The sequence below is a fragment of the Antedon bifida genome, chromosome 2 (genome assembly GCF_963402885.1).
Source record: "Antedon bifida chromosome 2, ecAntBifi1.1, whole genome shotgun sequence".
NCBI lineage: Eukaryota > Metazoa > Echinodermata > Crinoidea > Comatulida > Antedonidae > Antedon > Antedon bifida.
In genome coordinates, this window is record NC_136227.1 from 9,318,900 (window position 1) to 9,343,707 (window position 24,808).

The following is a 24,808-nucleotide window of genomic DNA, read 5'->3' on the forward strand; positions in this document are numbered from 1 at the left end:
TTTAAGGTACAGCTCTAGTAGGCTATAGTACTGGTGAAAACTGTGTCCATTTCTGTAATGATGTAGTCCTTGTGGTTTTTTTATTCTCTCAATAATATTTAGGGTACAGCTCTAGTAGGCTATAGTACTGGTGAAAACTGTGTCCATTTCTGTAATGATGTAGTCCTTGTGGTTTTTCCATTCTCTCAATAATATTTAAGGTACAGCTCTCGTTGGCTACAGTACTGGTGAAAACTGTGTCCATTTCTGTAATGATGTAGTCCTTGTGATTTTTTTATTCTCTCAATAATATTTAGGGTACAGCTCTAGTAGGCTACAGTACTGGTGAAAACTCTGTCCATTTCTGTAATGATGTAGTCCTTGTGGTTTTTTAATTCTCTCAATAATATTTAGGGTACAGGTCTAGTAGGCTACAGTATTGATGAAAACTGTGTCCATTTCTGTAATGATGTAGTCCTTGTGTTTTTTATTCTCTCAATAATATTTAGGGTACAGCTCTAGTAGGCTACAGTGCTGGTGAAAACTATATTCATTTCTGTAATGATGTAGTCCTTTTCCTCTATTGTCTTGACCTTTACATGAACTTTGGTCCAGATCCATTTTATGTAGACACTAGACTTCCTTTGTCGCATCATCAGCTTTTCATGTTCTTATTCTGTTTAAAAGTAAACAAAGAAACACAATAATTTACTTTAATTAATTAAACATTCCCTTTTCAAACATTTTGTCATTTACACCATCATAACTGATGTTAATCTATTGAATTACTTAATAAGACAATAAATAATAGCTTATTTTTCAAGCTTAAAATGTGTTAAAAAATGAAAAATGTGTTTCAGTGAAGCTCTCTGCTGTGATCATTCTTCAAAATGCTAATAGTCGAAAAGTTTTGGTTAGTATCACTTGTGGTAGGATCACTGACGATACACTCAACATTTATATAATATAACATAATATTTTCTTACCATATAATTTTGAAGCCTCCGATTGTCCCATGCACGCCTCTGCTTCAAGTAGGGTCATGTGAGGCTTTGTTAGCCTCTGTAGAGCTACTTGTTTGGCCTAATCAAGTAGAACAGAGAGAAAAAAAGCATTAATCATTAAACAATATTTATTTGTTCATAGTACACAACAGTGTTACATCAATATTACTGTAGAATTATTCAGAATTTATTTTATTTTCTACAGCTGTTGAAAGGGTTTTTCATGAACCAATATTTTTCAAGACACAGATGCAAATTTTCCCTTTTGACTCATCTTTATTATACCTATCATTATTTAGATAACTAGCAGTAATTTCTGTATTACAATTATAATATAATATATTCTTATCCTTTTCCTGTTCAACCAGATCTGCTATGGTGGAAACTGAACTTTCAGATGTCCTGACCAATGCTTGATGTTTGTCCTCAGGGGCGGATCTAGGATTTTTATAAAGTGGTCCCCAATCTTCCGCTGGAGAGCTGATGAGTTTTAGTCGCTGAAATTAATCAATTAAAAACTAAAATTAGATGTAGTACTTCTCAGAGATGTATTTCATAAATCTATGTTATTTTTTGTACATTTTTTTTATATTTAAATTTAAATTCCAAAACAAATCTATCATGTGTTTAGACAAATTACTAAGAGTATAACCATAAGCAAATTCTGCAACCCTGTTCACGGGCATATACACCCACAGACATATACACAAGATGCTCTACAAAAAGTCTAAAGCTCTGTCTACACTATCAAACTAGTATGTGTCTAAATATGGTAGTAATATGACATCATCATGTCCATATATTTTTTTTTCACATAAAGTTTGATAGTGTAAACAGAGCTTTATATTACAAGTCTTTGGGAGTGGAATTGTTTTTTGCCGTGAGAAAAAAATCTCAACATCTGATCCCTAGGTATAGTAGCAGATCATCTAATCCACCCAGCTACATACAGATGAAATGATATCTGATTCGATACCAAATGTTTTTTTTCTACTTACTTGAAGGAATGTGCCTGGTGCATTACGCAGCTCTACAATGATGAAGATTGGAACCAGAATTATGGTGGAGCCTGTAATGAGCCATCCAATTGTATGTGCCCAGGTTGGAAAGCCTCCGTTGTAAGATGGAGCATTCCAGTTGACAAAGCTGTACACTTGTACAAACTGTAAAATCAACATATTTCTCAGTCATAGACTTAAGTTAATAAAACAGTCAGTCGACTGCATTAACACAATCATAGAAAAGCCAAGTGGTCAAGGAATCTCCAAATGGAGGGCCTGCATGCCCCAGCATTATTTTTTCTCCTATCAAGTCAAGTCATGACAGAAATCATGAATAGTTCATGATATTAATTATGGCATAAACTATGACATTATAGGGGGTTCTATATAAGTATAGATATCAAATCAATCAAATAGTTTGTGTCAACAAGTTTCGCCAAGACAAATGTGGTGTAGGCTTCAGTCTAAGGAACTGGAGCCCTGGGTTCAATGCCCATCAACATCATCTGTGTTTTTTAATGGTTGAGATTTTGAAAATAATTAGGCTCATGCATTATTCATAATTTCTCTAACCTGATGGGAAGGGGGGGATCACCAAACATGTCTGCAGAAATTGGCGAATTAATTAAAGTTTACTCACACTAAGCAGAGCTGGTGTGATAAAGCACCAACAGACACGCCAGTAATTGAAGAGTTTGTTGTTAACTCTTGCAGAACCAATCATCGTGGAGATGTCTTCCTTGAATCTGTCATAGCCATACACCCAGGATACAATTATGCATTCCATGGAGGCAAAGGTCAACATGACAAAGCTAGCTGAGTATGAGTCTAATAGACTCACCCAGTATACTCCAGCCTGTAAAGAGAAATCATTTAAGCATCCTGATAATCATGGGAGTTATATATTAAATATTTCAAGTGATCTCCTGTCTACACCTAAAGGTAAAATTTCTCACAATTCTTTTTCTCTCTTTTAGGCTCTACTACTACTCTTTTGGTTAAGCTATTTTTAACAGACTAATTATATTATGTTAACACTTCCCTCGTTTGTAAAAATTCAAAATACCTCAGTGACACAGATGAGTGAGGCGAGGCACATCATTGTACAGCTAGCTAAGAGAACCTTTGGTTTGTTCCTCCTCAGATTTGGAAAGAAATCCGTAATAAATGTCATAACGGTCTCCATGAGGGTGAACTAAAATCAAAATCATTGTTATAGTGCATTGGTGAAATACCATTACAATTAATACATAATATTAACAAAAGATAGGTTAATTTTATGAAAGAGGTTCCCCAAAACATAAAAGTTTGAAGTATTAATACAATGTATCATAGAGAGAAAAAAAAGTGATTATTAAAAATATAATTTAATTTAAACCAAAAAGTTGATGCAATATAAACTTGGCCTAACCGATACAATGGGCTTCTGAGTTGACTTTTTTTTTCTTTGAATTATGTTTCAAATATTTTTGGTCAAAGTGAATAACATTGTTATGTCGTTACAATGGCATAACATATTCAATAAGAAATTGTTTCAAAATGATAGGGATAAAATATTATCTTTATGTACATGTTTATTTTATTTTATTGCTTTCAGTGGATGTCTCTTTAACCGAATGAATTCAACTATATAAATAAACTCTACCTGGGTGTCCAGGCCTAAGGTGAGCAGCATGAAGAAAAACAGTATTGACCAGACTGGTGCTGCAGGCAGCCTAGCAAGGGCTTCTGGGTAGGCAATAAAAGCTAGACCAAAGCCTACACAAAAAAAAATATTTAGTAGTTTTTACATATTGTTTTGAAACCACAACAAAATGTATGTTTTGGTCATCAGGAATCGTCTGCCTTTACACATTAGAAACGATTGATTTTGTAATACTCCCTCTTTCTTGACCACCTCAAGTGATCTTATTAATTACCAGTGTTTCACAAATTTATAGCCTACAAATGTTCATACAGTACCTTGGTCTACAACTTCACTGACTTCTCGTCCCAGTTCATTAGCCATAAAGCCAAGGATGGAAAAGATAACAATTCCAGCGAACACACTGGTCATACAATTGGCTAGGCCTATGAATACGGCGTCACTGTAAAGGTAATCTTATTAATTACTGTCATGGCTGTGAAAATGCTAAATTATCACTATATATATTATTATTAGCATTATCATTATATAATTTTATCATGTAATAAAAAAGTTTGCATGGTGAAAAAACAATTTGAAAAAATTTCTGACATCGAAAACCAACTATGTTGTTTATGTACTCATAACGTGATATTAGAATGTGTTTTTCAGCTCCCACCCATGACCCAGTTTTGATGGATTTTAGGTCCACATAACAATGACCGATGACACATCAGGTTGGCATTGGTCTTTGCAAAACGAAAGCTTCCTGTCAGATTCCGTCAATAGAATATTTCTTCAAAGTTAATAGTATTTTTCTAAATGCTGCTGAATAGATATTGGTTCCAACCAGATGGTCAAATTTTATTTGCTTTTGTCAATTTTAACAAATACAAAATATTTTAGTTTAAAATATAAAACAGTATTTCACTTACAAGTAGCAGTTGTTGTGAAACCTGTTGTATGAAGACAATGTCAGTAATCCCCCAAATGATGTACTAAGGGAGAAGAAAATCTGAATTGCTGCGTCCAGCCATACCTAACAAAATAATGAAATGGTGATTATTTGTATTTGTGCGTGTTGTCAAGTGCCATCTTCATCTTATTTTAAATAATGATGTTCAAAAAAAAAAAAATGTTTATTTAAAATTGAAAGGTCAGACGGCACCATGGCTGGCAAAGAACCAAAACATCGTTATTGTAACCCCTTACTGGGTTCTCTCTAATGAGCACACAAGCTGTGTGTACCTCCTGTGTGTACCTCCATTTTGAAGTCATTATTAGAAAGAGTTGTTCCACCACCAGAACTATGTATGAGGAGAGCTCCAAACTGGTTTGTTCAATTTTTATATGATTTTAAAGGATGGTTTCATAGCTGTATGGGAATACATTATTTAAGTATATGCCTAGACGGAGGTCTGCGCTCTCCGAGTGCATTTCTAGTTGTTTATAAACCACATCAAAACAATACTGTAATAAAATAGCACCATCATAAAAGCATGAAACATGCATTAGTAGTGTCACTAATACTAAATAGTTGGTTGGTTTGTTCTAAATTCTAAGGTAATTTCTAAATTCAGTACTTAGTACTACTAGTACTACAAGATGAATATTTACAACCATAAACGTTGACAGCAGGTTAGTTATAATCAGATAACATTACCCAATGTATCACATATTTTACACAATAAATATAGATAGGTTGTGAAACGTCTCTGTTATATTAACAAGTAAGTCCAGTTGAATAGATTTATCCTTTTAAACTTAATACTACCTGGATGAATGACAATATCCACACCCACAATAATATAGAGGTATACCTCCCTGATTTAACAAACTTACTTTTGGTTCATAGAGGATTTCCCAGCGTGGGGTGAGGAAGAACATGATGCCATTGTAACTACCTTCCAATGTCAGTCCAAGTATCAAGAAAAGTACCAATACAATGTATGGGAATGTCGCTGTAAAGTACACCACCTATATAAAACAAGACACTCAAACATTAACAATTTATTGGTAGCTATACTATAAAATTGAATACAGTACATATTTCAGTTGTTGCTACTACCACTAGTCAATAAACTCAATAGCTAAACATGCAATTTATACCAAGTCACACCTATAGAAATCTCATTGTCAAATCTTAAATTTAAAAAAAGTGCATGTTTTAAGACACACAAAATGACTCAGCCAAATTGTTTAATAAAGAGAGAGGAGTTGCCTATCATTTTAGAATTTTTAGTCTTTGTAACTAATTGTATTTCCTGTCACCCTTTGGTGTTCGTACTTTGTTTAGTTGTTAATGTGACTCATTTGATCTTGAGAATGGTTCCATGATGGTTCCGAAACGTCTTTTTTTTTTGTCATTACATTTTATTTTAAAGTTATATGGTAAATGTCTCTTAATTTATAAGTTTAAATCAACGAAGAAAAGCACAGAATCATGCATTCAATTTAAATTAGCATGGACAAATTGTCTGTATTGAGAGATTAATTTAAAGATCTTCTTTGATATAAATTGAAATATTTTGCATTGCTTACTTTTCCTGAAGATTTAATGCCTTTTTGAAGACAGAAATAGATGATGATCCAAGCAAAGACAAGACAGCTTAGTAATGGCCAAACAACAGTGCCTAATTCACCAATCCCAGAGGCCTCATGCAGGACAGCATTCCTAAAATAAAAATAGTGAGTTTTTGCAACCATTTGACATTACAAAACTGCTCCCCGTTTCAATTCATCAAAGTTGATTTTATCAATGTATTGTAAAACGGCTAATGTTCATAAGTACAATGAACATACCTAGCCGTCAAATTTTAGAAAGCATTCTCGTAAAAGTACATGTTTAGAGTTACTCTGTGGTATCACTGATTAAACAGTAATCTAATCAGACATCATTTTTCAACTCTTTATAAAATAAAACTATAAAATTACTTGAAATACTCTTCGCTGGGAAGTTTCCGTTTTGACTTCAATGGATCGATGTAGTTACTTAGATCTATTTCTCCTAGTGTGTCGAGTCCAATATTGTAAAATTCAAGTTGTTCTTCTGAAAGGGAGTCGACACCAACGCATGTGTTGTTCACCGTCATGATCTTGTTACCAGTGCTCAGACACTCGTCGTAGATGCCGTTACACATGTCCGTGTTCCAAGGGTTGTTACATCCGATCCAGGGCAGTTTGTTGGTGAATGAAGCAAACATGTAATACAATATGTACGTTATAATCACATTGTAGTAAATGGCGATAAAAGTTGAAATCATCACCATTCCGTAACCCATTCCTATACATGACAAACAAAATTTAAAAATAAGTATAAAAATAATGATTCTTCAGGAATCAAAAATAGGAAACCATAGAGAGACCATAGCCTATAAAAGATTTCTGGAGTGGACTTACGAATTCCAAGTGAATAATGATATTAATAATTATGTTAGTCTTAACGCCTAATACAATGCTTCTAAGCACTTTACACACAAAAATTATCCATAAAATAGCCTAAAATAACCAACAAAAAAAAAAGAAGAAAAGCAGAGGAACCATTTACACCACTCTGTTATCCAGCACTTTGAAGGTCCCATATGAGAGCTCGCTGGAACAGTATTCACTGGAGCTCGAGAATAAAGAATTAACAAAATACATTCATATAGTAAAAAAAGGACTAAAATATTTTATACAAAATTGGCAAAATTTATAAACAGATTTTAAATGAGTTTCCAGTGATGGTGCAGTAACATTCAATAATATTCAAACTAACATGTGAAACGATAAAATGACACTATCTTTGAGAGTAACAAACAATTAGTGGTTAATTTAGAGGACAATTCTATTAAGACACTTTCCCATGACATGAACAAGGGAAATATATTGTGTTTTACCACTTCAACCAACCCATAATCAAGATACACTTCTATTAAGGGGACACTTTTTGGTCCCAAAGGGTGTCCCCTTAATAGGGGTTCTACTATAATACTATTTAGTATCTAGGTTAAACTCCAAAATTCATTAATATACTGTAATATAATTTTGTGTTCAGTTACTAATTGTAGTATTGAAAACAAATTGAAACCAGTTTTCTGTTTGTTCATTTTGTTGCTGTAGTTAAACGTGTCTGTTAAATTAAATGTAGTGTTGTTTTTATTCATTATTTAGAGTTTTGGATTTCAAACCATCATTTTTTTGATCTACAAAGAAAAGTTTAACGACCTACAGGAGTGGGAAAAAAATAGAAAAATACATAAGACCGAACTGGACTTTAACTTTCTCCAAAATTGCAAAAGGTTCAGAGTTTATTCAAAACTGAATTTACCTCTAAACATTGGCGATATCCTCCAGACAGTTGCTGGTCCACTGCTGGAGTACTGTCCAAGGCAAAGCTCCATGAAGAACATGGGAAGTCCAGCTAACAACAGCATGGTTGCATAAGGTATAAGGAATGCACCTAAAATGATACATGATTTTTATATACATGTTCTCATCACACAGTCTGTAGTGTGCAATAATAAGATGAACATTTTACTTTAAAGATGTATTGTCCCTTGAAGCAGAAAAAACAAAGGCCAAAAGATTCTAAATTTAATTTGGCCATATCAAATAATATTAAAGTTATTCACTTTAAGTAGAAAAAAAAACAAGTTTACGTAAAATTAACAGGTAAATTAATTTCATTACATTTGTCTGGAAAATCGTCGCGAGCGAAAGTAAACAAAACAAATATTTCAAACCATGATTATACATTATGCATGATGCTAATTAGGATTGGTTACAACTCGTCACAGTTGAGAAGGTGTTTTCACATAGATCGCGTGGAAGTTTTACGATTATGCATACAGAGTAGCCAAACAAGCGTGTTGCATTATGAGATATGTTTTGATCGAAAACTTTGACTGGAAGCCAAAGTTATATTTTGAACAAAAAAACATCTGTATTTCAGTTAAATGATTTTTTTTTCAACTAATTTTTGGTGAAAGTTAATACTTCAAAATGACCCACTTTTTTTCAAAATCTTTTTTTATATTTTTTGGGAATTAATCAAAGAGACAATACATCTTTAATCATATGATTTAATAATTATGATGTGATTATGAAAATATAATAAAATAATAATCAGACCAGAGCAATATAGATGAAAACAATATCAAATACTTGATCTGCATAGTAATTTTTCTTAAACCATTCAAAATAATTAATTTTCAAACTGAAACCGTTAACTGTTTCTTTTGTCTTTTTAATGTGAAATAATAATGTTTGTGTTGTTTTTTTTACAGTGAATAACTTTATTAAAACTGCAAAATGTCCTACCTATTTAAAGTCTGATTTTATTAATATTCATTTTTCATGTTATTGTGACAATACAATAGATTTAATTTAGAGATATCCATAATTTTTGCTCAGAAAAAAAGAAATGAAATGTTCAGAAGTCTTAATTAAGGCGAACATATGGTAGGCCTCTAGAAGACCTAGGCCTAGCCTACGCCACATTTTATGTAGACTGCATAGAATAGTATTTAGTACTTATATAGTCTATACTATAGTCTAGGGTTATAGGCCTAGGCCTGCCCTAGTGGTACAGTAGCGAAGCCTTCAAAACATGCACTTTTATGTTATCTCTAATCTAGGCCTAGGCTATAGGCCTATCAATATTTAATACTAATGATGTTTAAAAAGATAAAGATTTTAAACAATAAACACAAACAATTAAGAATCTTACCACCACCATTTTCATAACACAAGTAAGGGAATCTCCATATATTCCCTAACCCAACAGCATACCCCAGACAAGACAACAGAAAATCTGTTTTCTTATCCCATGTGCCTCTACTTGAGGTGCTGTTTTCACTACTAGAACTACTACTTTGTCCTTCTTCAAAAAGACTCTTGTCTTTTGGGTCTGATGAGGAATCACTCTCAGTCTCATTCTCAATTTTAAGGGTGCATGCATCCCCCACAGATGTGCTTTCTTGAGATAGGCCTAGGCCTACATCACCCTCTGATTGAGATTCGATGTCCTCAATGTTATCAATCTGCACAAATAGATTAAAAAAAATACATCATAATTAGGCCTAACCTAAACCATTACTAGGCCTAGGCCTGTCGACGGGTTATGTTCTCTCTCCCACCACCTCCTCTCTCGCCTACCACTCGTCGTCGTGTCATCGTGAAGGAAAACTAATATGAGATGATCCCCAAAATAATATGAAATCGGACATCAGAAGCTTATTGGTTAAAAGTAGACGCCGCCTCACACGTCACACACAACCGCCAACTGTTGTCAAGACAGAACCTGCGCTGTTGTTATGTGCAGATGACATATTTGCGTTATTATTGTCTTATATATTTTTTTCTTTTTTTTGTTTTACAAATAATAATTATAGCAATAGAGAGATAATGCAAAATTACTAAAAGTTATAGCTAAAGCCTTATACTAAATAGTATGTGATAAACTTAAATATTTCTCTCCGAGTTGTTGACACATGTAGGCCTACGTGATACACCCAACCCAAATCACACATTGCGCGCGGACCTTATTTTTTATGACGTCCCCCCGATGAGCGCCCAATATACTTTTTTAAATCACTGTATTTTCGCCTAAATCTTAAATAAAATAAAACCAAACTATACAGTTTGTAGGAAATGATATTCAAGAATAACTTACTGGTTCTACTTGAATAAAACGAATCTTTAATGTCGACATTTTGATTAGCAAAATTGTAAACGATAAATAACCACAGTATGCTCTACTACGTGCAAACTAACTCGCAGGTCAATTGTTACGTTATTGCAGTTCGTCATCGAAACAAGCGATGTTTGCCATGCGCAGATTGTAATTTTTGTTTTGTGATTCAGATTTATTATATTCACATTTTTTCAAATGTTTTCGGGTATACAAAATATACAATAACAAAAAAAACACAAAGGCTAATATTGCTTCTAAAAATATGTCAATAATTTAAAAGTGTAAATAAATTAGCAATAAAGTCTTTAGTTATAGACTTGAGAAAACAATAAAAAAAAAACGTTATTTACAATCATATTAAAATGTATCTTTCTAAAGTGATCCCAAATAATGGTGACGTATAAAAAGCAGAACGATTTTCAAAGAAGTTCAGATTGTCATGAACTTAAATATACTTATACTATACTTAAATATTCATTTTCAGTATAGTATTTACTACCATGGTCTATCCTCTCCATTTCAAACAATTATGAAAAACGAATAAACGGATGTTCAGGGCGAAAATGCGTTTCCAAAATAAATGGTGGCATATAAAATGCTGAATGGTCTTCAGCTCTGTCTATACACTACAGCATATTTGGGTATATCACTACCATTGGCCACATCGCACTTTTTTGTCAAACTAGTTTGATAGTGTAGACATAGTTTATTGAGTTGACTTTATTTCGAGTTTCGATTTCGATTACAGTATGCATTGTTTCAGTGCTAAATTCAAAATTTCATATATCAAATTATCTTTTAAAAGCCGGTATGTGTTTTAGACATTTATTTATTTAACATTTTACATAATAAAGAAATGTAACATTGACTTTTGTTCCGATTTATTTTATATTATATTGGACTATGTTTTTTCGAGATCGGAAAGATTTCACGCAATGAGGTTTTTACAAATGGTGCGTAATTATACCATCTTTGATTTTACTCAACATAGAGGGCGCATTAATAAACTGTTGTTGATTGGTTAGAAGTTTTTCATCGACGTGTCTGGTTGGTTGTTCGTGCGCGTCTATATATCATTTAGAGAGATTAAGGGGAAAAAAATTAATTTGATTTTGTCGTCTGCGCGCTGCTTGATGATCTAGGCTAGTAGGAGGCTAGCACAGCCCTTATTTCAATGTTGGAAAAACATGCTTTTTTATCTTAATAGTAAAGCTCACTATATTATCTAGGTATGTACAAATATTATTTTAATTAATAGTAAATAATAATAATAGTAAATTTCATTTTTATTTATTAAATTCAAACATACAGGAGGGCTGCGGATGATTTTTTTGAAGCATGCATGTGTGATGAATTTGTTGGTCGTCGAGAGGAGCGGGTCGAGAGCTGCTGCATGCTAGGCTAGCCATCCTGTCTAGCCTCCCTCTCCGTGCCCACCACCAGCCCAGTACTAGGGCTAGGGTAAATAGGCCTAGGCTAGGCTAGAAAGGATTAAATACACATTATGTGTATTTATTTAATCAACCCGTCAACTCGATGGCAATAATTAATATTCAATAATGCACCAACAACAACATTCAACAACAAGTCGACAATGTATTTTTTTTTAGTTGGCCTACTAGCTAGGCCTGGCACTATCTATGCCTAGCCTAGATAGGCCTGTTGTAAGGCCTAATTATTAGGCATAGGCCTATGCCTATTTAGTTGTGTTCCAGCCTAGGCCTAGGCTATGCCGGCCCCTAATTAATAATAAGTAGGCTAGGGTATTGAGATTGAGAAATATAATAATTTAATATTATTTTACCCACAGCATGCAGAAGACTTTTAAAATGTCTAAAGACAACATGCAGTCCCACCACACATCCTTTGTTGATAGCGATGTAAAAAAACAAAATTTGCCCGCACGTCTTCGCACTCAGAGAAGAGTATTGCAATGATAGCATTTCCAGCTGAAACAATACGGGAAAGACAGGTAACTAAATGATTAAATACTCGTAAATTTAAATAAATTATTATTATTATTTACCAGAATCATATTATTATTATGGCTGCTGAGAAATGATATTCCTATGTTTGTTTTATTATAATGTCCAAACCATGTCCAAACATACATAACTTAGGCCTACTATTGTACATTATTTATGTATTTGATGGAATCTCTATTTTTAATAAAAGCAAAATCAAATTTCACTTTACAAATAAAAAATGTTTATTTGTTTACTGTAGTTATCTGTATTGTTGTAGGCTAGAGAAAAGAGGCTTGTGATATAAGAATGGGGTTTACACCTGTCCACAAATACAGATTTTGATGCTCAGACGGTAGAGGAATTTGTCCTGGATTCAGCCAAGGTAGGCCTTTGCAAGTGCTTTTGTTACTGCCTGGTTGTTTTTCTTACCATTTTACTCTCAGTCTCGTATAAAGCTTTAAGGGAAGGTTTAGTTCATGTCTTAAAGTCATCACACCATTTCCTTCTATTCTATCTAGGCCTTCCAGGATCTCTTTGTAATTGGAAGTATTCCCATCAAATATCAAGTGATGAGAGCCATCCCAACCTCTCCCCAGAATATCTTGCTTTCCACTGCTCTATGTCCATCAACAAGTAATTAATTTTTTTTCAACCACTTATTAGAACTTTTTCCATCCACTAGTAAGAAAGAAAAGCCTACACAGATTGAATAATTTTATAATGTATTTTGTGTTTTACCTTTTTTATTCCTCTTTTTAATAAATCTATTTATAGCACATGGAATTGTTTTCAAGATTCTTGGACAAAAATGATTTAAGGGTATTGATGTTTTTTGTCCAAGAAATAGAACCCCCTGGCTTTGGTGAGTATTTGTGTATATAATCAATTTAGTACATAAAGGGTTTGTTTGACAGAATGTGGGAGATTTTTAAAGTGGTGAATGGAAAGAGACAGCGAGAGGCCTCAATTGACTCTTTTATTCCTATACTAGAGTGAAAACATGGAAAAGAAGTAATAATGTACAGTGGAATCTCCCAAATACTGACCACCTAGTAAATGTGATTTTCTTGCTGAACATATTTTAGTGAAACCAAATCATGAATTCCATTCCATTGTCAGTCTGGAAGAAAAATTATACTGTATATATGATTGAAAATGTTCATCTGGTTTGTAGTAATAAGTTATTAGAAATGTTCTTTTTTTCAAACCAACAATTAGTATGTAAACTAACCTTGACAGTATTTTGTAATCTTTGATCCAAACTGTTTGACGATTGTAGTTAGTGGGAAAGATAGACGGGTTGTGTGGAAATAGTTTAATGATGATTAATTATATTTTGTTTAGACTCTGGGGAGAAGCCTTGGTCTTCCTAAAGGAACCAAGATGCAAGGTATTATCGTGACTGATGGCACCTGTGAAGCTCTTACAGGCAGATGTCTATACTTTATCAAGTCTGATGTGGCCAGTGCCATTAATCCTAGAAATGTTCATGAGGTTGGGACAATTTTCTTTAAATTAATATTTTTTAATGTTTTTTTTGTTAAATATGTGTTACTGTAATTAGATTCTACTATACCTGATCTTAATACATACGGTAAAATGTCTTCATGCAGGTACATTGCACAGCCATTTATTTTAATCAATGATTGTTCAGTTTGTTTTCATTTATTTATTTTGTTCTTTTTGAATTTCAAAATAAAAATACCAGTTGATATTCAAAGAACCTCTTTAATTCCAATAAATATAGATTCAGGGAATGAATAAAACTTTAACATTTAGATAGCGACCATATCAATGAAAAGCTCATAATCAATGGCGTACACATACAGTACTCTCATAACATTTGTTATAATAAAAAGTCTTTAAATGTTTTTAAAACAGGCTTACAAAAAATACAAAATAGTGTGATTGAATCAGTCAATATTTTCAATTCTAAGAACCTCATTGTTAAACTTCTTTTCTTGTTTATTATTCTAATAGTTGGTAAACTTTGGCAACTTCAGCTGTGCCAATGCAGGTACTCTGACTGTTCTTCATGCTATCCAGCAACTACTCAGGAAAGTGCATAACCCGGCAGCACATGCTCTTGATGATTGGGGAGCTCTTTCAGAAACACCTATTGGCAAAAAGACAAGACAGAATTTTCTTGATTCTTTTGATACATTTATTGACTTTATTAATGGTGAGTGATACAATTAAAAATTTGTTGAATTCTCTTTTTTAACTAAACAATCAACCTGTGATTTGGTTCCAGGACGATTCGGCCCACTTATGGGCCGAAACATCCCACTTTGTGGGCCGAAACGTCTCACTTCAGACCAAATTCATATTCCTTTTTTTTTATTATTTATCAAGTTTTTAAAGGTGTTTAACAATCCATATTTTATTGATATTGACAATGTTGATATAATAATAAATTACTAAAAAAACGTAATTTTATATTCAATTTATCACTTCGAAAACCTTGTTTAATTCATGCATTCGCCAAGTGGCCAACAGAGGTCGTAACTTGTTTACATTGTTCGCATGACTAAAAAATGATCATTTTCGACAATGCTTTCAAAATGTTTGCTTTATTGCATCTTTATCCCTAGTAGTACTACCTCATAGTCTCTCTGAAAATAAAGTTTTGGGGAAAAAAGCTTATTTTATGCTTATAAAATGCATCAAAGCCAATAAATTTAAGTGTGCCGAATCGTCTCAGGGCCGAATAGTCCCGGGCCGAATGGTCCCAGGGCTGAATCGTCCCGGGCTGAATCGTTTCAGGGCCGAATCGTCCCATTACATGTGTCATTGCTCTTTCAACGAGACATCATTTATCAACAATTAGAGTAAATTATAGAAACTAACATAAATATTAATCATATAAATATGTAGCCAATATGGGACATATATTATAAACTATTTTTATTATTATGTTTTCATGGTACTATATTATTACTATGGTTATATGTTTATTGATTGAAAATTAATTAGTATAAAATTAATTTGTTTCACAATATGGGAATTATTATGATAATTGTAACATAAGATCAACCTAATTAATTACCCATTTAATAAGTGTGCCTTTTTACACAGTACCTATTTTATTCCAGGGTTTAAACCAGCTTATCTGGTGTAGTGAAGCTACATGGTTGTGATGGGTTTGATGTCACTAGTCTTGCTACACCTGGGGACTGCTTATCAGCTGCTGCCAATCCTGATACTGTGGCAATCTTAGAAGACCTTGTAAACCATTGGTGTATTAGAGGTTAACAGGTATTAAATAAATTAGATAAAATAATTCTTTCCAAGGTATTATAAAAGAGAGTTTGTATAATTGTTATACACATTTTTGCTACTTAATTGAACACATCCATGGGACATCAAAATGACTCAAAATCAGCACGTGAATTGTCCAATTTGAAGTGCTCGTATGACGTGATTTTTAGTCAAAATTGTTTAAAAGTTGGTAAAATTACTAGAAAACGCTAAAAAAAAAAGGATAATTCACACAAAAAAGATGTTTCCAGCGTAAAAATTTGCGCTCGCGTTGAAATTGTTACATGCTTAAAGAGACATGAAACATGAAAAGTTGATTTTTATGATTTTGTTCCACAGAAAGTTAGCGCATGATATAAATTACACTTTTTTGCTAAGTTTCAATTTAAATTGCTTTATGGTTTTCAATCTATGTTAAATACACGAAATTCATAAAATCACGCTTTACTTACGCTGTGGGACTCTAAAGTCATATAGTGAAGTTTCTTGCACATCTACAGCTACAGGTCAATCTTATGACAAAGTTCTACAATGTTGGCCAGAATTAGAGATACGCTGCGACAAAATTCGTGGAAAGAATGTAGAAAAAAAAAATATCGTGACAATAACAATCAATTAATAACAATATTTATTTGTTCATAGTACAGTATACGTTTATTAGAATTATTCATAATTGAATTTATTTACTACAGATTTCTAAAATGTTTTTTAAGGACCAATATCTTTCAAGACACTAGATGCAAACACTCATGTAAACTAGCATTTACTCTATTCCCATTACAATATTATATATTCTTACCCATTCAACCAGATCTGATGGTGGAAACTGAAATTTCAGTTCACTTTGTTGGATCCTGAAGTATCTCTGAGTTCTACTCTATAACATGGTTGGAGGTATCTTATTATACTCTAAATAATAGATTGTAACAATCATATAGTGATGTCTGTGTTTTTATTCTCTCAATAATATTTAGGGTACAGCTGTAGGCTACAGTACTGGTAAAAACTATTTCCATATATATATGTTTATAAAGTTAAAGTTTTTAAATAATAAACCAAACAAATTAAGATGCTTACTGCCACCATTTTCGTAAAACAAATAAGGAAATCTACATATATTGCATCACCAGACAAGACAACGGAAAATCTGTTTTCTTGTCCCAAGTTCCACAACTCGAGGTGCTGTTTTCAGTACTTTGTCGTTCAGAAAGATTCTTGTCTTTTGGGACCTGAGATGTCCCAGAAGTCATCTGATCCTCTCTGACCTGTTCATCATTGATGGAGGAATAAATTGAGACTTTCTGGTCTGATTAAGAATCGGTCTACTTCTCAATTTTTGCACTTTGATTTTCTTTTTTACAACGCCAAGAGCAATGATCGTTGTAGTGGCGCTTTAAAATCGATTGATTGATTTATTTTGTAAATGCTCCCTCTTTCTTGACCACCTCAAGTGATCCCATTAATTATGAGTGTTTTACAAATTGATAGCCTACAAATGTTAATACCTTGGTCTACTACTTCACTGACTTCTCGTCCAAGTTCATTAGCCATAATGCTAAGCCAGGATGGAAAAGAAAATCTGTCATAGCCATACACCCAGCATACAATTATGCATTCCATGGCGGCAAATGTCAACATGACGAAATTAGCTGATAGGAGTCCAATAGAATCACCCAGTATATTCCAGCCTATAAAGAGAAATCCTTTAAGCCTCCTGATAGTCATAGGAATATTTTCAGTGATCTCCTGTCTACACCTAAAGGTAAAATTTCTCACAATTCTTTTTCTCTCTTTTAGGCTCTACTACTACTCTATTGGTTAAGCTATTTTTAACAGACTATTTATATTATATGTTAACACATCATTGTACAGCTGGCTAAGAGAACCTTTGGTTAATTGTTCCTTCTCAGATTTGGAAAGAAATCCGAAATGAATGTCATAATCGTCTCCATGAGGGTGAACTATAAAATCACAATCATTGTTATAGTGCATTGGTGACATACCATTACAATTAATACATAATATTAACAAAAGATAGGTTAATTTTATGAAAGAGGTCCCCCAAAACATAAAAGTTTGAAGTATTAATACAATATATCATAGAGAGAAAAAAAAGTGATTATTAAAAAATAATTTAATTTAAACTAAAAAGTCAAGTTGTTCTTCTGAAAGGGAGTCGACACCAATGCATGTGTTGTTCACCGTCATGATCTTGTTACCAGTGCTCAGACACTCGTCGTAAATGCCGTTACACATGTCCGTGTTCCAAGGGTTAAGTCCGAATCCAGGGCAGTTTATTAGTGAATGAAGCAAACATGTAATACAATATGTATGTTAATGATCACATTGTAGTAAAAGGCGATAAAAGTTGAAATCAGCACCATTCCGTAACCCATTCCTATACATGACAAACAAAAACTAAGTTTAAAATAATGGTTCTTCAGGAATAAAGAATAGGAAACCATAGAGAAACGATAGCCTAAACGGTTTCTGGAGTTGGCTTACAAATTCCAAATGAATAATGATATTAATAATTATGTTAGTCTTAATGCCTAATACAATGTTTCTAAGCATGATCCATAAAATAGCCTAAAATACAACAAAAAAAAGAAAAAAAGCAGTGAAACCGTTTACACCGCTCTGTTCTCCAGAACTTTGAAGCTCCCATATAAGAACTCGCCGGAACAGTATTCACTGGAGCTCAAGAATAAAGAATTAACAAAATACATTCATATAGAAAAAAAGGACCAAAATATTTTATGCGGCAAAACTGGCGAAATTTATTTTTTCATTTTAAATGAGTTTCCGGTCATGGTGCAGTAACATTAAAATGTAGTGTTGTTTTTATTCATTGTTTATAATTTTGGATTTCAAACCATCATTTTTTTGATCTACAAAGAAAAGTTTAATGACTTACAGGAGTGGGAAAAAAATATAAAAAGACATAAGAATACCGAACTGGACTTTCTCCAAAATTGCAAAATGTTTGAAGTTTATTCAAAACTGAATTTACCTCTAAACATTGGCGAAATCCTCCAGACAGTTGCTAATCCGTTTTCTTGTCCCAGGTTTCACGACCCGAGGGGCTATTTTCGTTACTTTGTCCTTCAGACAGACTCTTGTCTTTTGGGTCCTGAGATGTCCCAGAAGCCATCTGATCCTCTGTGACCAATTAATAATAATTATTTGTTCATAGTACAGTATACGTTTATTAGAATTATTCATAATTGATTTTATTTACTACAGATTTCGAAAGTGTTTTTTAAGGACCAATATCTTTCAAGACACTAGATGCAAACACTCATGTAAACTAGCATTTACTCTATTCCCATTACAATATTATATATTCTTACCCATTCAACCAGATCTGATGGTGGAAACTGAAATTTCAGTTCACTTTGTTGGATCCTGAAGTATCTCTGAGTTCTACTCTATAACATGGTTGGAGGTATCTTATTATACTCTAAATAATAGATTGTAACAATCATATAGTGATGTCTGTGTTTTTATTCTCTCAATAATATTTAGGGTACAGCTGTAGGCTACAGTACTGGTAAAAACTATTTCCATATATATATAGATATATGTTTATAAAGTTAAAGTTTTTAAATAATAAACCAAACAAATTAAGATGCTTACTGCCACCATTTTCGTAAAACAGATAAGGAAATCTACATATATTGATTAATTGATTGATTTTATTTGATATTCATACATAAAAGTTAAAATATACAATGTATAAAAAGAATACCTTGATAACCCATTAAGTCGACAAAAAAGTAAACTTATTTCCAATGGGGTCCAATCCGTAATGACTGAAAAGTGAGTGGTTGGGCCTAGTACAATTATCGTTAAGTATGGCTTAGTAAAAATGAAAAAACAAGAAAATACATACAAGACAAGAAAACATCAAAAAAACAATATTAAAAATAGCTTAATTAAACTGAAATTCCAAGCTGTTCATTATTAAAATATTCTTTAAGTTTTATTTTGAAGGTTGCATTATTTTGTATTGATTTGAGTGAATTGGGGAGCCTGTTCCAGTCACGGATACCTAAGAAATAAAAAGTTGTATCATTAACGCCAGTAGCCTTAGGAGTGACAAAATTAAATGTTGTACCCCTGGTGAAATGGTTGTGATGATCAGAAATTAACAGAAAGTTATCCTTAAGGAAAGAAGGCGTATTAAAGTTATAACGAATTTTGTGAACATAATTTAATCTTAAAAACTTATTTCTGAGGCTGACATTAAGAAACCCAAGATCGGAAAGCTCTTTGGCACCTATGTGAGACCTCGGACCAACATTTAAAATGAAACGTGCCATCTTGTTTTGGGCAGTTTGTAATTTATGTTTAAGATTCTTATTGACACCGCCGTACCATGCCGAGGCAGAATAGTCAAATGTACATTGTATTAAAGCAGTGCTTTTTATTCAAGCACGAACTTTGCCTATGTAAAAACTTCAACCTTGACTTAACTTTACTGATAACACTAGTTGCAATAATATCACATGATACATATTGGTCTAAATCAATACCCAAATATTTAACTTGCTTAGTACTTTTGATTCTACGGCCCATTAATTCTACAGAAAACTCTTTTACTTTGTTAAGCTTCGCTCTGCTACCAAAGATAATACTTTCGGTTTTGCCAACATGTAAAGATAATTTGTTTTCAGTTAACCAGTCCTGGCACTTAGCTAGGACAGTACTTAATTTATGAGCGATTTTGGTGGCATCGTGATGAGAATACAGAATCGTAGAATCATCAGCATAAAGCAATAATTGAACATCAGAATCAATACAAGAAGCAATATCATTTAAATAACATAGAAAAAGAATAGGGCCCAAGATGCTACCTTGCGGTACACCATGAGTAACTATAAGAGGTTCAGAGCAGGTACCATTCACACTGACAACTTGTGTGCGGTTAGCGAGATAAGATTGAAACCAGTCAGTACACTTAAAACCCATGCATTTTAGCTTGTTAATTAAAATCACATGATCGACGGTATCGAAAGCTTTTTGTAAGTCAATTAGAACCATTCCAGTAAGAAGGCCTTTGGACTTATTGTTTTTTAAACCGTCGATGAGATTTATGAGGTTGCTTTCAGTTGAATGGGCCTGCCGAAAACCAGATTGATAGGCATAAAGTATATTATTTTTAGAAAGATACCTTTCAACTTGTATAGCTACAGATTTTTCAAGAATCTTAGATACCGTAGGCAGAATACTAATCGGCCGATAATTCTCAACACTTGTTTTAGTATTTTTCTTAAATAGAGGGGTAACTTTAGCAGTTTTAAGATCATGAGGAAAACAATTAGTTTTAAACGAAAGGTTAATGATATGAGCTATCGGTTCAGCCAAGATTATCGCACCGTCACGTAAGAATCTTGAGGGAATATTATCTAGACCGACGCTTTTGTTTACATTTAGGCTTTCGAGTTGAGTTTTAACAAATTCTATGGTAACAGGCTCTAGCTTAAACATTTTTCCTTTTAATTTAACGTAGTATTTATGAAGATCGTTAGTGGACATGGTGAAAAAACCTATGCATTTTGGGAGTTTTTTGACGAGTGTTGACGCAACATTCGTGAAAAACTCATTAAAACGAGAGGCAACGCCTTTTGGACAGAAAGTTTGTTTACCATTGTCATCGAGAACGATTTTAGTGTTTGTTTTACATTTCTTCTCGTATCCGAGCTGTTTGAGGGTTTTCCATAATTTTTTAGGGTTGTCTTTATTTTCATCAATCTTATTGAGAAAATATTTAGATTTAGCTTTTTTGATCAGCCGCTGAGCTTTGTTCCTAGAGGCACAATAATATTTGTATATATCTAGATTAGATTTATCTTTCTTGAATTGTTTTAAAAGTGTGTCTCTTACTTTGATTTCATTGGCAATTTCGGAGGTAAACCAGGGTGCTATGTTTTGTTTAAGTCTAACTTTTTTTATTGGCGCTATTGAGTCGATCACCTTAATGATGATATCTTTAAGAGTTAACCACGCGATATTTACATCGACATTATTAGTGACAACAGACCAATCGATATCGTTAAAATGGACCTGAAATGGATTTTCGATTTTTTTCATTTTAGAATGACGTTTTGGGGGCTATTAGGTGTTGCTAGAACGTATATTGTTACAAAATATAAATTCGCCCTTTTGGGGAAAGCCCCATTTGAAAATCAAAAAAATTCGCGGGTGACGTCACTTTGCGAATATATTCCTATCCCTCCAATGGACAATTTGCAGTTTTTTGGCTATAACTCTTGAAATCTTTGGAGTATTTTCTAAAAAATGCTTGTGCTTTTGCAGAAACATATTTAGAATTTTTTTATATAAAATTATTACCGTATAAACGGTTATTTATCGAGTAAATGACGATTTAAAATCTCCAAATCGACGGGTTTTTTCTGGCAATACCGACGTTAGCCTGGCAACGTTGTCCATGATACAGCGCCGTGTGCAATGATGCGTATCCATATTTTTCGGTTCGTGTATTTTCAAAAATAGAATTTTGTATATCGTTCGTAATTTAAATGTGTTAGTTTCTTTAGTTTTTAGTTTAGCAGAATTAAATTAGTAATATGAGATGGTAATTTATTTGTCACGAATAAGGCAGTTCGAAAACGAATTTGATTCATATTTTACTTTGGCTTGACAATGAGCAGCAAGTTGTTGATATCGCTTTGGATGCACATGAAACGGAGCCTCGCATATGTGGGTGGAGGATCGACTCCGCGCGCTGGGGCCTAGGCCTAGTAAAGGTTTGGGAGGTAGGCCTTCTAAATTCGGGTTTTAGAACAAAGTACATTTTAGGGCACTAAATTTCAACAACATTATATATTGAATAAATTAGTATTAGTGTCAGCGCTTCGCGTATCTTTCCTGGCCGTCGATCATTCACGGACTATCGGGCGGCATACACGCTCTCGATCGTCGTGTGTATATGTGACGTCGTGAATATAGATGCTCCCGACGGCCGTTGAAATAGAATATTGCAATGGCGTGAGTAATTTTCGCTAATTTACCAAGGCGTATCTTAAAATTTCGTTTTTTCTCAAAATACTATACATTTTGTTTTTATTTGTATGGGTTTGTGTTAATTTGATACATTTAAATAACATGTGTGAATTTCTTGAAAATCGAAAGTCCATTTCAGGTCCATTTTAAGTGTTTCAAGATAGTTATTTACAGTATAGTTTTTTAAAGATCGTAATTTTGCGGAGTTGTGTTCATTTTTATGAACATGAGACTTAGGTATTTTTCTAGTGCAATAAATAAGAAAATGGTCACTAAGGCCAATGTTAATTACTCCAGATTGCTTCACATTATTTTGTACATTAGTAACAATGTGGTCCAAACATGAGCTTTTTTCTTTTCCTATTCTAGTTATATCCTTAATAACATTACTAAAACCATTTCTTATAAGGCAATCATTATATCTTTGCGATACTGGATTAATATTTAAAGTACATATGTTAAAGTCACCAAGAATATAAATTTCACTACTCTCTTTGATTTTTGATACAGTTTCTTCAAAGTTGTTCTGAAATAAAGTTACATTCTGTTTTGGTGGGCGGTAGCATGTACCAATCACAATTTCCTTTGAACGAGGCAGATATATATTTATCCAAATTTCTTCAAAATTGTCGATATCCAGATCATTTCTACGTGTGAAGGCGCGTTCATTTTTTACGTAGATACAAACTCCACCACCAGACCGGTTTCTGTCCTTCCTGAGCGCTGTATATCCATCAATTTTGATCTCGTTATCGGTGATGGATTCGTCCAGCCACGACTCGCTGATGGATATAACAGTAGCTTTGGTCTTCGATGCGATGTGCCTTAGTTCAGACATTTTATTAACTAATGACCGCGCATTAAGGTGAATAAAATGTAGGCCTTTGTTAAACACGTTGAATTCCTCGCTTAAATGCTCGTAAATGTCTTCTGTACATGTATGTCCATCTTGTTGGGTTTCATTCACATTATTTGTGTCGGCAATAAATTCGTCATGAATATTAATGTCACTGATGCATTCATCATTCGGAAGCTGATTGAAGAGGCATTCTTGACATAACCAATTATCTTTCGAGTTCCGTTGCTTATCATATACAATTTTATTTATTCTTCCGCACTTGATATTGCATCACCAGACAAGACAACGGAAAATCTGTTTTCTCAATTTTTGCACTTTGATTTTCTTTTTCACAACGCCAAGAGCAATGATCATTGTAGTGGCGCTTTAAAATCGATTGATTGATTTATTTTGTAAATGCTCCTTCTTTCTAGACCACCTCAAGTGATCCCATTAATTATGAGTGTTTTACAAATTTATAGCCAACAAATGTTAATACCTTGGTCTACTACTTCACTGACTTCTCGTCCAAGTTCATTGGCCATAATGCTAAGCCAGGATGGAAAAGATAATCTGTCATAGCCATACACCCAGCATACAATTATGCATTCCATGGCGGCAAATGTCAACATGACGAAATTAGCTGATAGGAGTCCAATAGAATCACCCAGTATACTCCAGCCTATAAAGAGAAATCCTTTAAGCCTCCTGATAGTCATGGGAATATTTTCAGTGATCTCCTGTCTACACCTAAAGGTAAAATTTCTCACAATTCTTTTTCTCTCTTTTAGGCTCTACTACTACTCTTTTGGTTAAGCTATTTTTAACAGACTATTTATATTATATGTTAACACTTTCCCCATTTGTAAAAATTCAAAATACCTCTGTGACACAGATGAGAGAGGCGAGGCACATCATTGTACAGCTGGCTAATAGAACCTTTGGTTAATTGTTCCTTCTCAGATTTGGAAAGAAATCCGAAATGAATGTCATAATCGTCTCCATGAGGGTGAACTATAAAATCACAATCATTGTTATAGTGCATTGGTGACATACCATTATTAAGTTTGAAGTATTAATACAATATATCATGGAGAGAAAAAAAAGTGATTATTAAAAAATAATTTAATTTAAACCAAAAAGTCAAGTTGTTCTTCTGAAAGGGAGTCGACGCCAACGCATGTGTTGTTCACCGTCATGATTTTGCTCAGACACTCGTCGTAGATGCCGTTTCACATGTCCGTGTTCCAAGGGTTGTTACGTCCGAATCCAGGGCAGTTTGTTAGTGAATGAAGCAAACATGTAATACAATATGTATGTTAATGATCACATTGTAGTAAAAGGCGATAAAAGTTGAAATCAGCACCATTCCGTAACCCATTCCTATACATGACACAAAAAAAACTAAGTTTAAAATAATGGTTGTTCA

General features: G+C 33.3%; 2 protein-coding genes across 2 annotated transcripts; one reads left to right on the forward strand and one right to left on the reverse strand.

Moving 5' to 3' along the window:
• Positions 1-1,204: 1,204 nt before the first annotated feature.
• Positions 1,205-10,302, reverse strand: LOC144835417 (sodium- and chloride-dependent neutral and basic amino acid transporter B(0+)-like). Its single transcript, XM_078690502.1, has 13 exons — positions 10,264-10,302; positions 9,319-9,631; positions 7,918-8,049; positions 6,543-6,891; positions 6,150-6,282; positions 5,451-5,585; positions 4,544-4,647; positions 3,947-4,071; positions 3,630-3,742; positions 3,051-3,179; positions 2,625-2,840; positions 1,982-2,146; positions 1,205-1,480 (listed from the first exon to the last, which is right to left on the reverse strand). Exons 1-13 carry the CDS (start codon positions 10,300-10,302, stop codon positions 1,205-1,207), a joined length of 2,229 nt encoding a protein of 742 aa, XP_078546628.1.
• A 1,915-nt stretch (positions 10,303-12,217) lies between these two features.
• LOC144835418 (dynein axonemal heavy chain 5-like) lies at positions 12,218-14,441 on the forward strand. The gene is made up of 3 exons (XM_078690503.1): positions 12,218-12,256; positions 13,596-13,745; positions 14,232-14,441. The coding sequence occupies exons 1-3, from the start codon at positions 12,218-12,220 to the stop codon at positions 14,439-14,441; spliced, it is 399 nt and encodes a 132-aa protein (XP_078546629.1).
• The last annotated feature ends 10,367 nt before the right edge of the window (positions 14,442-24,808 follow it).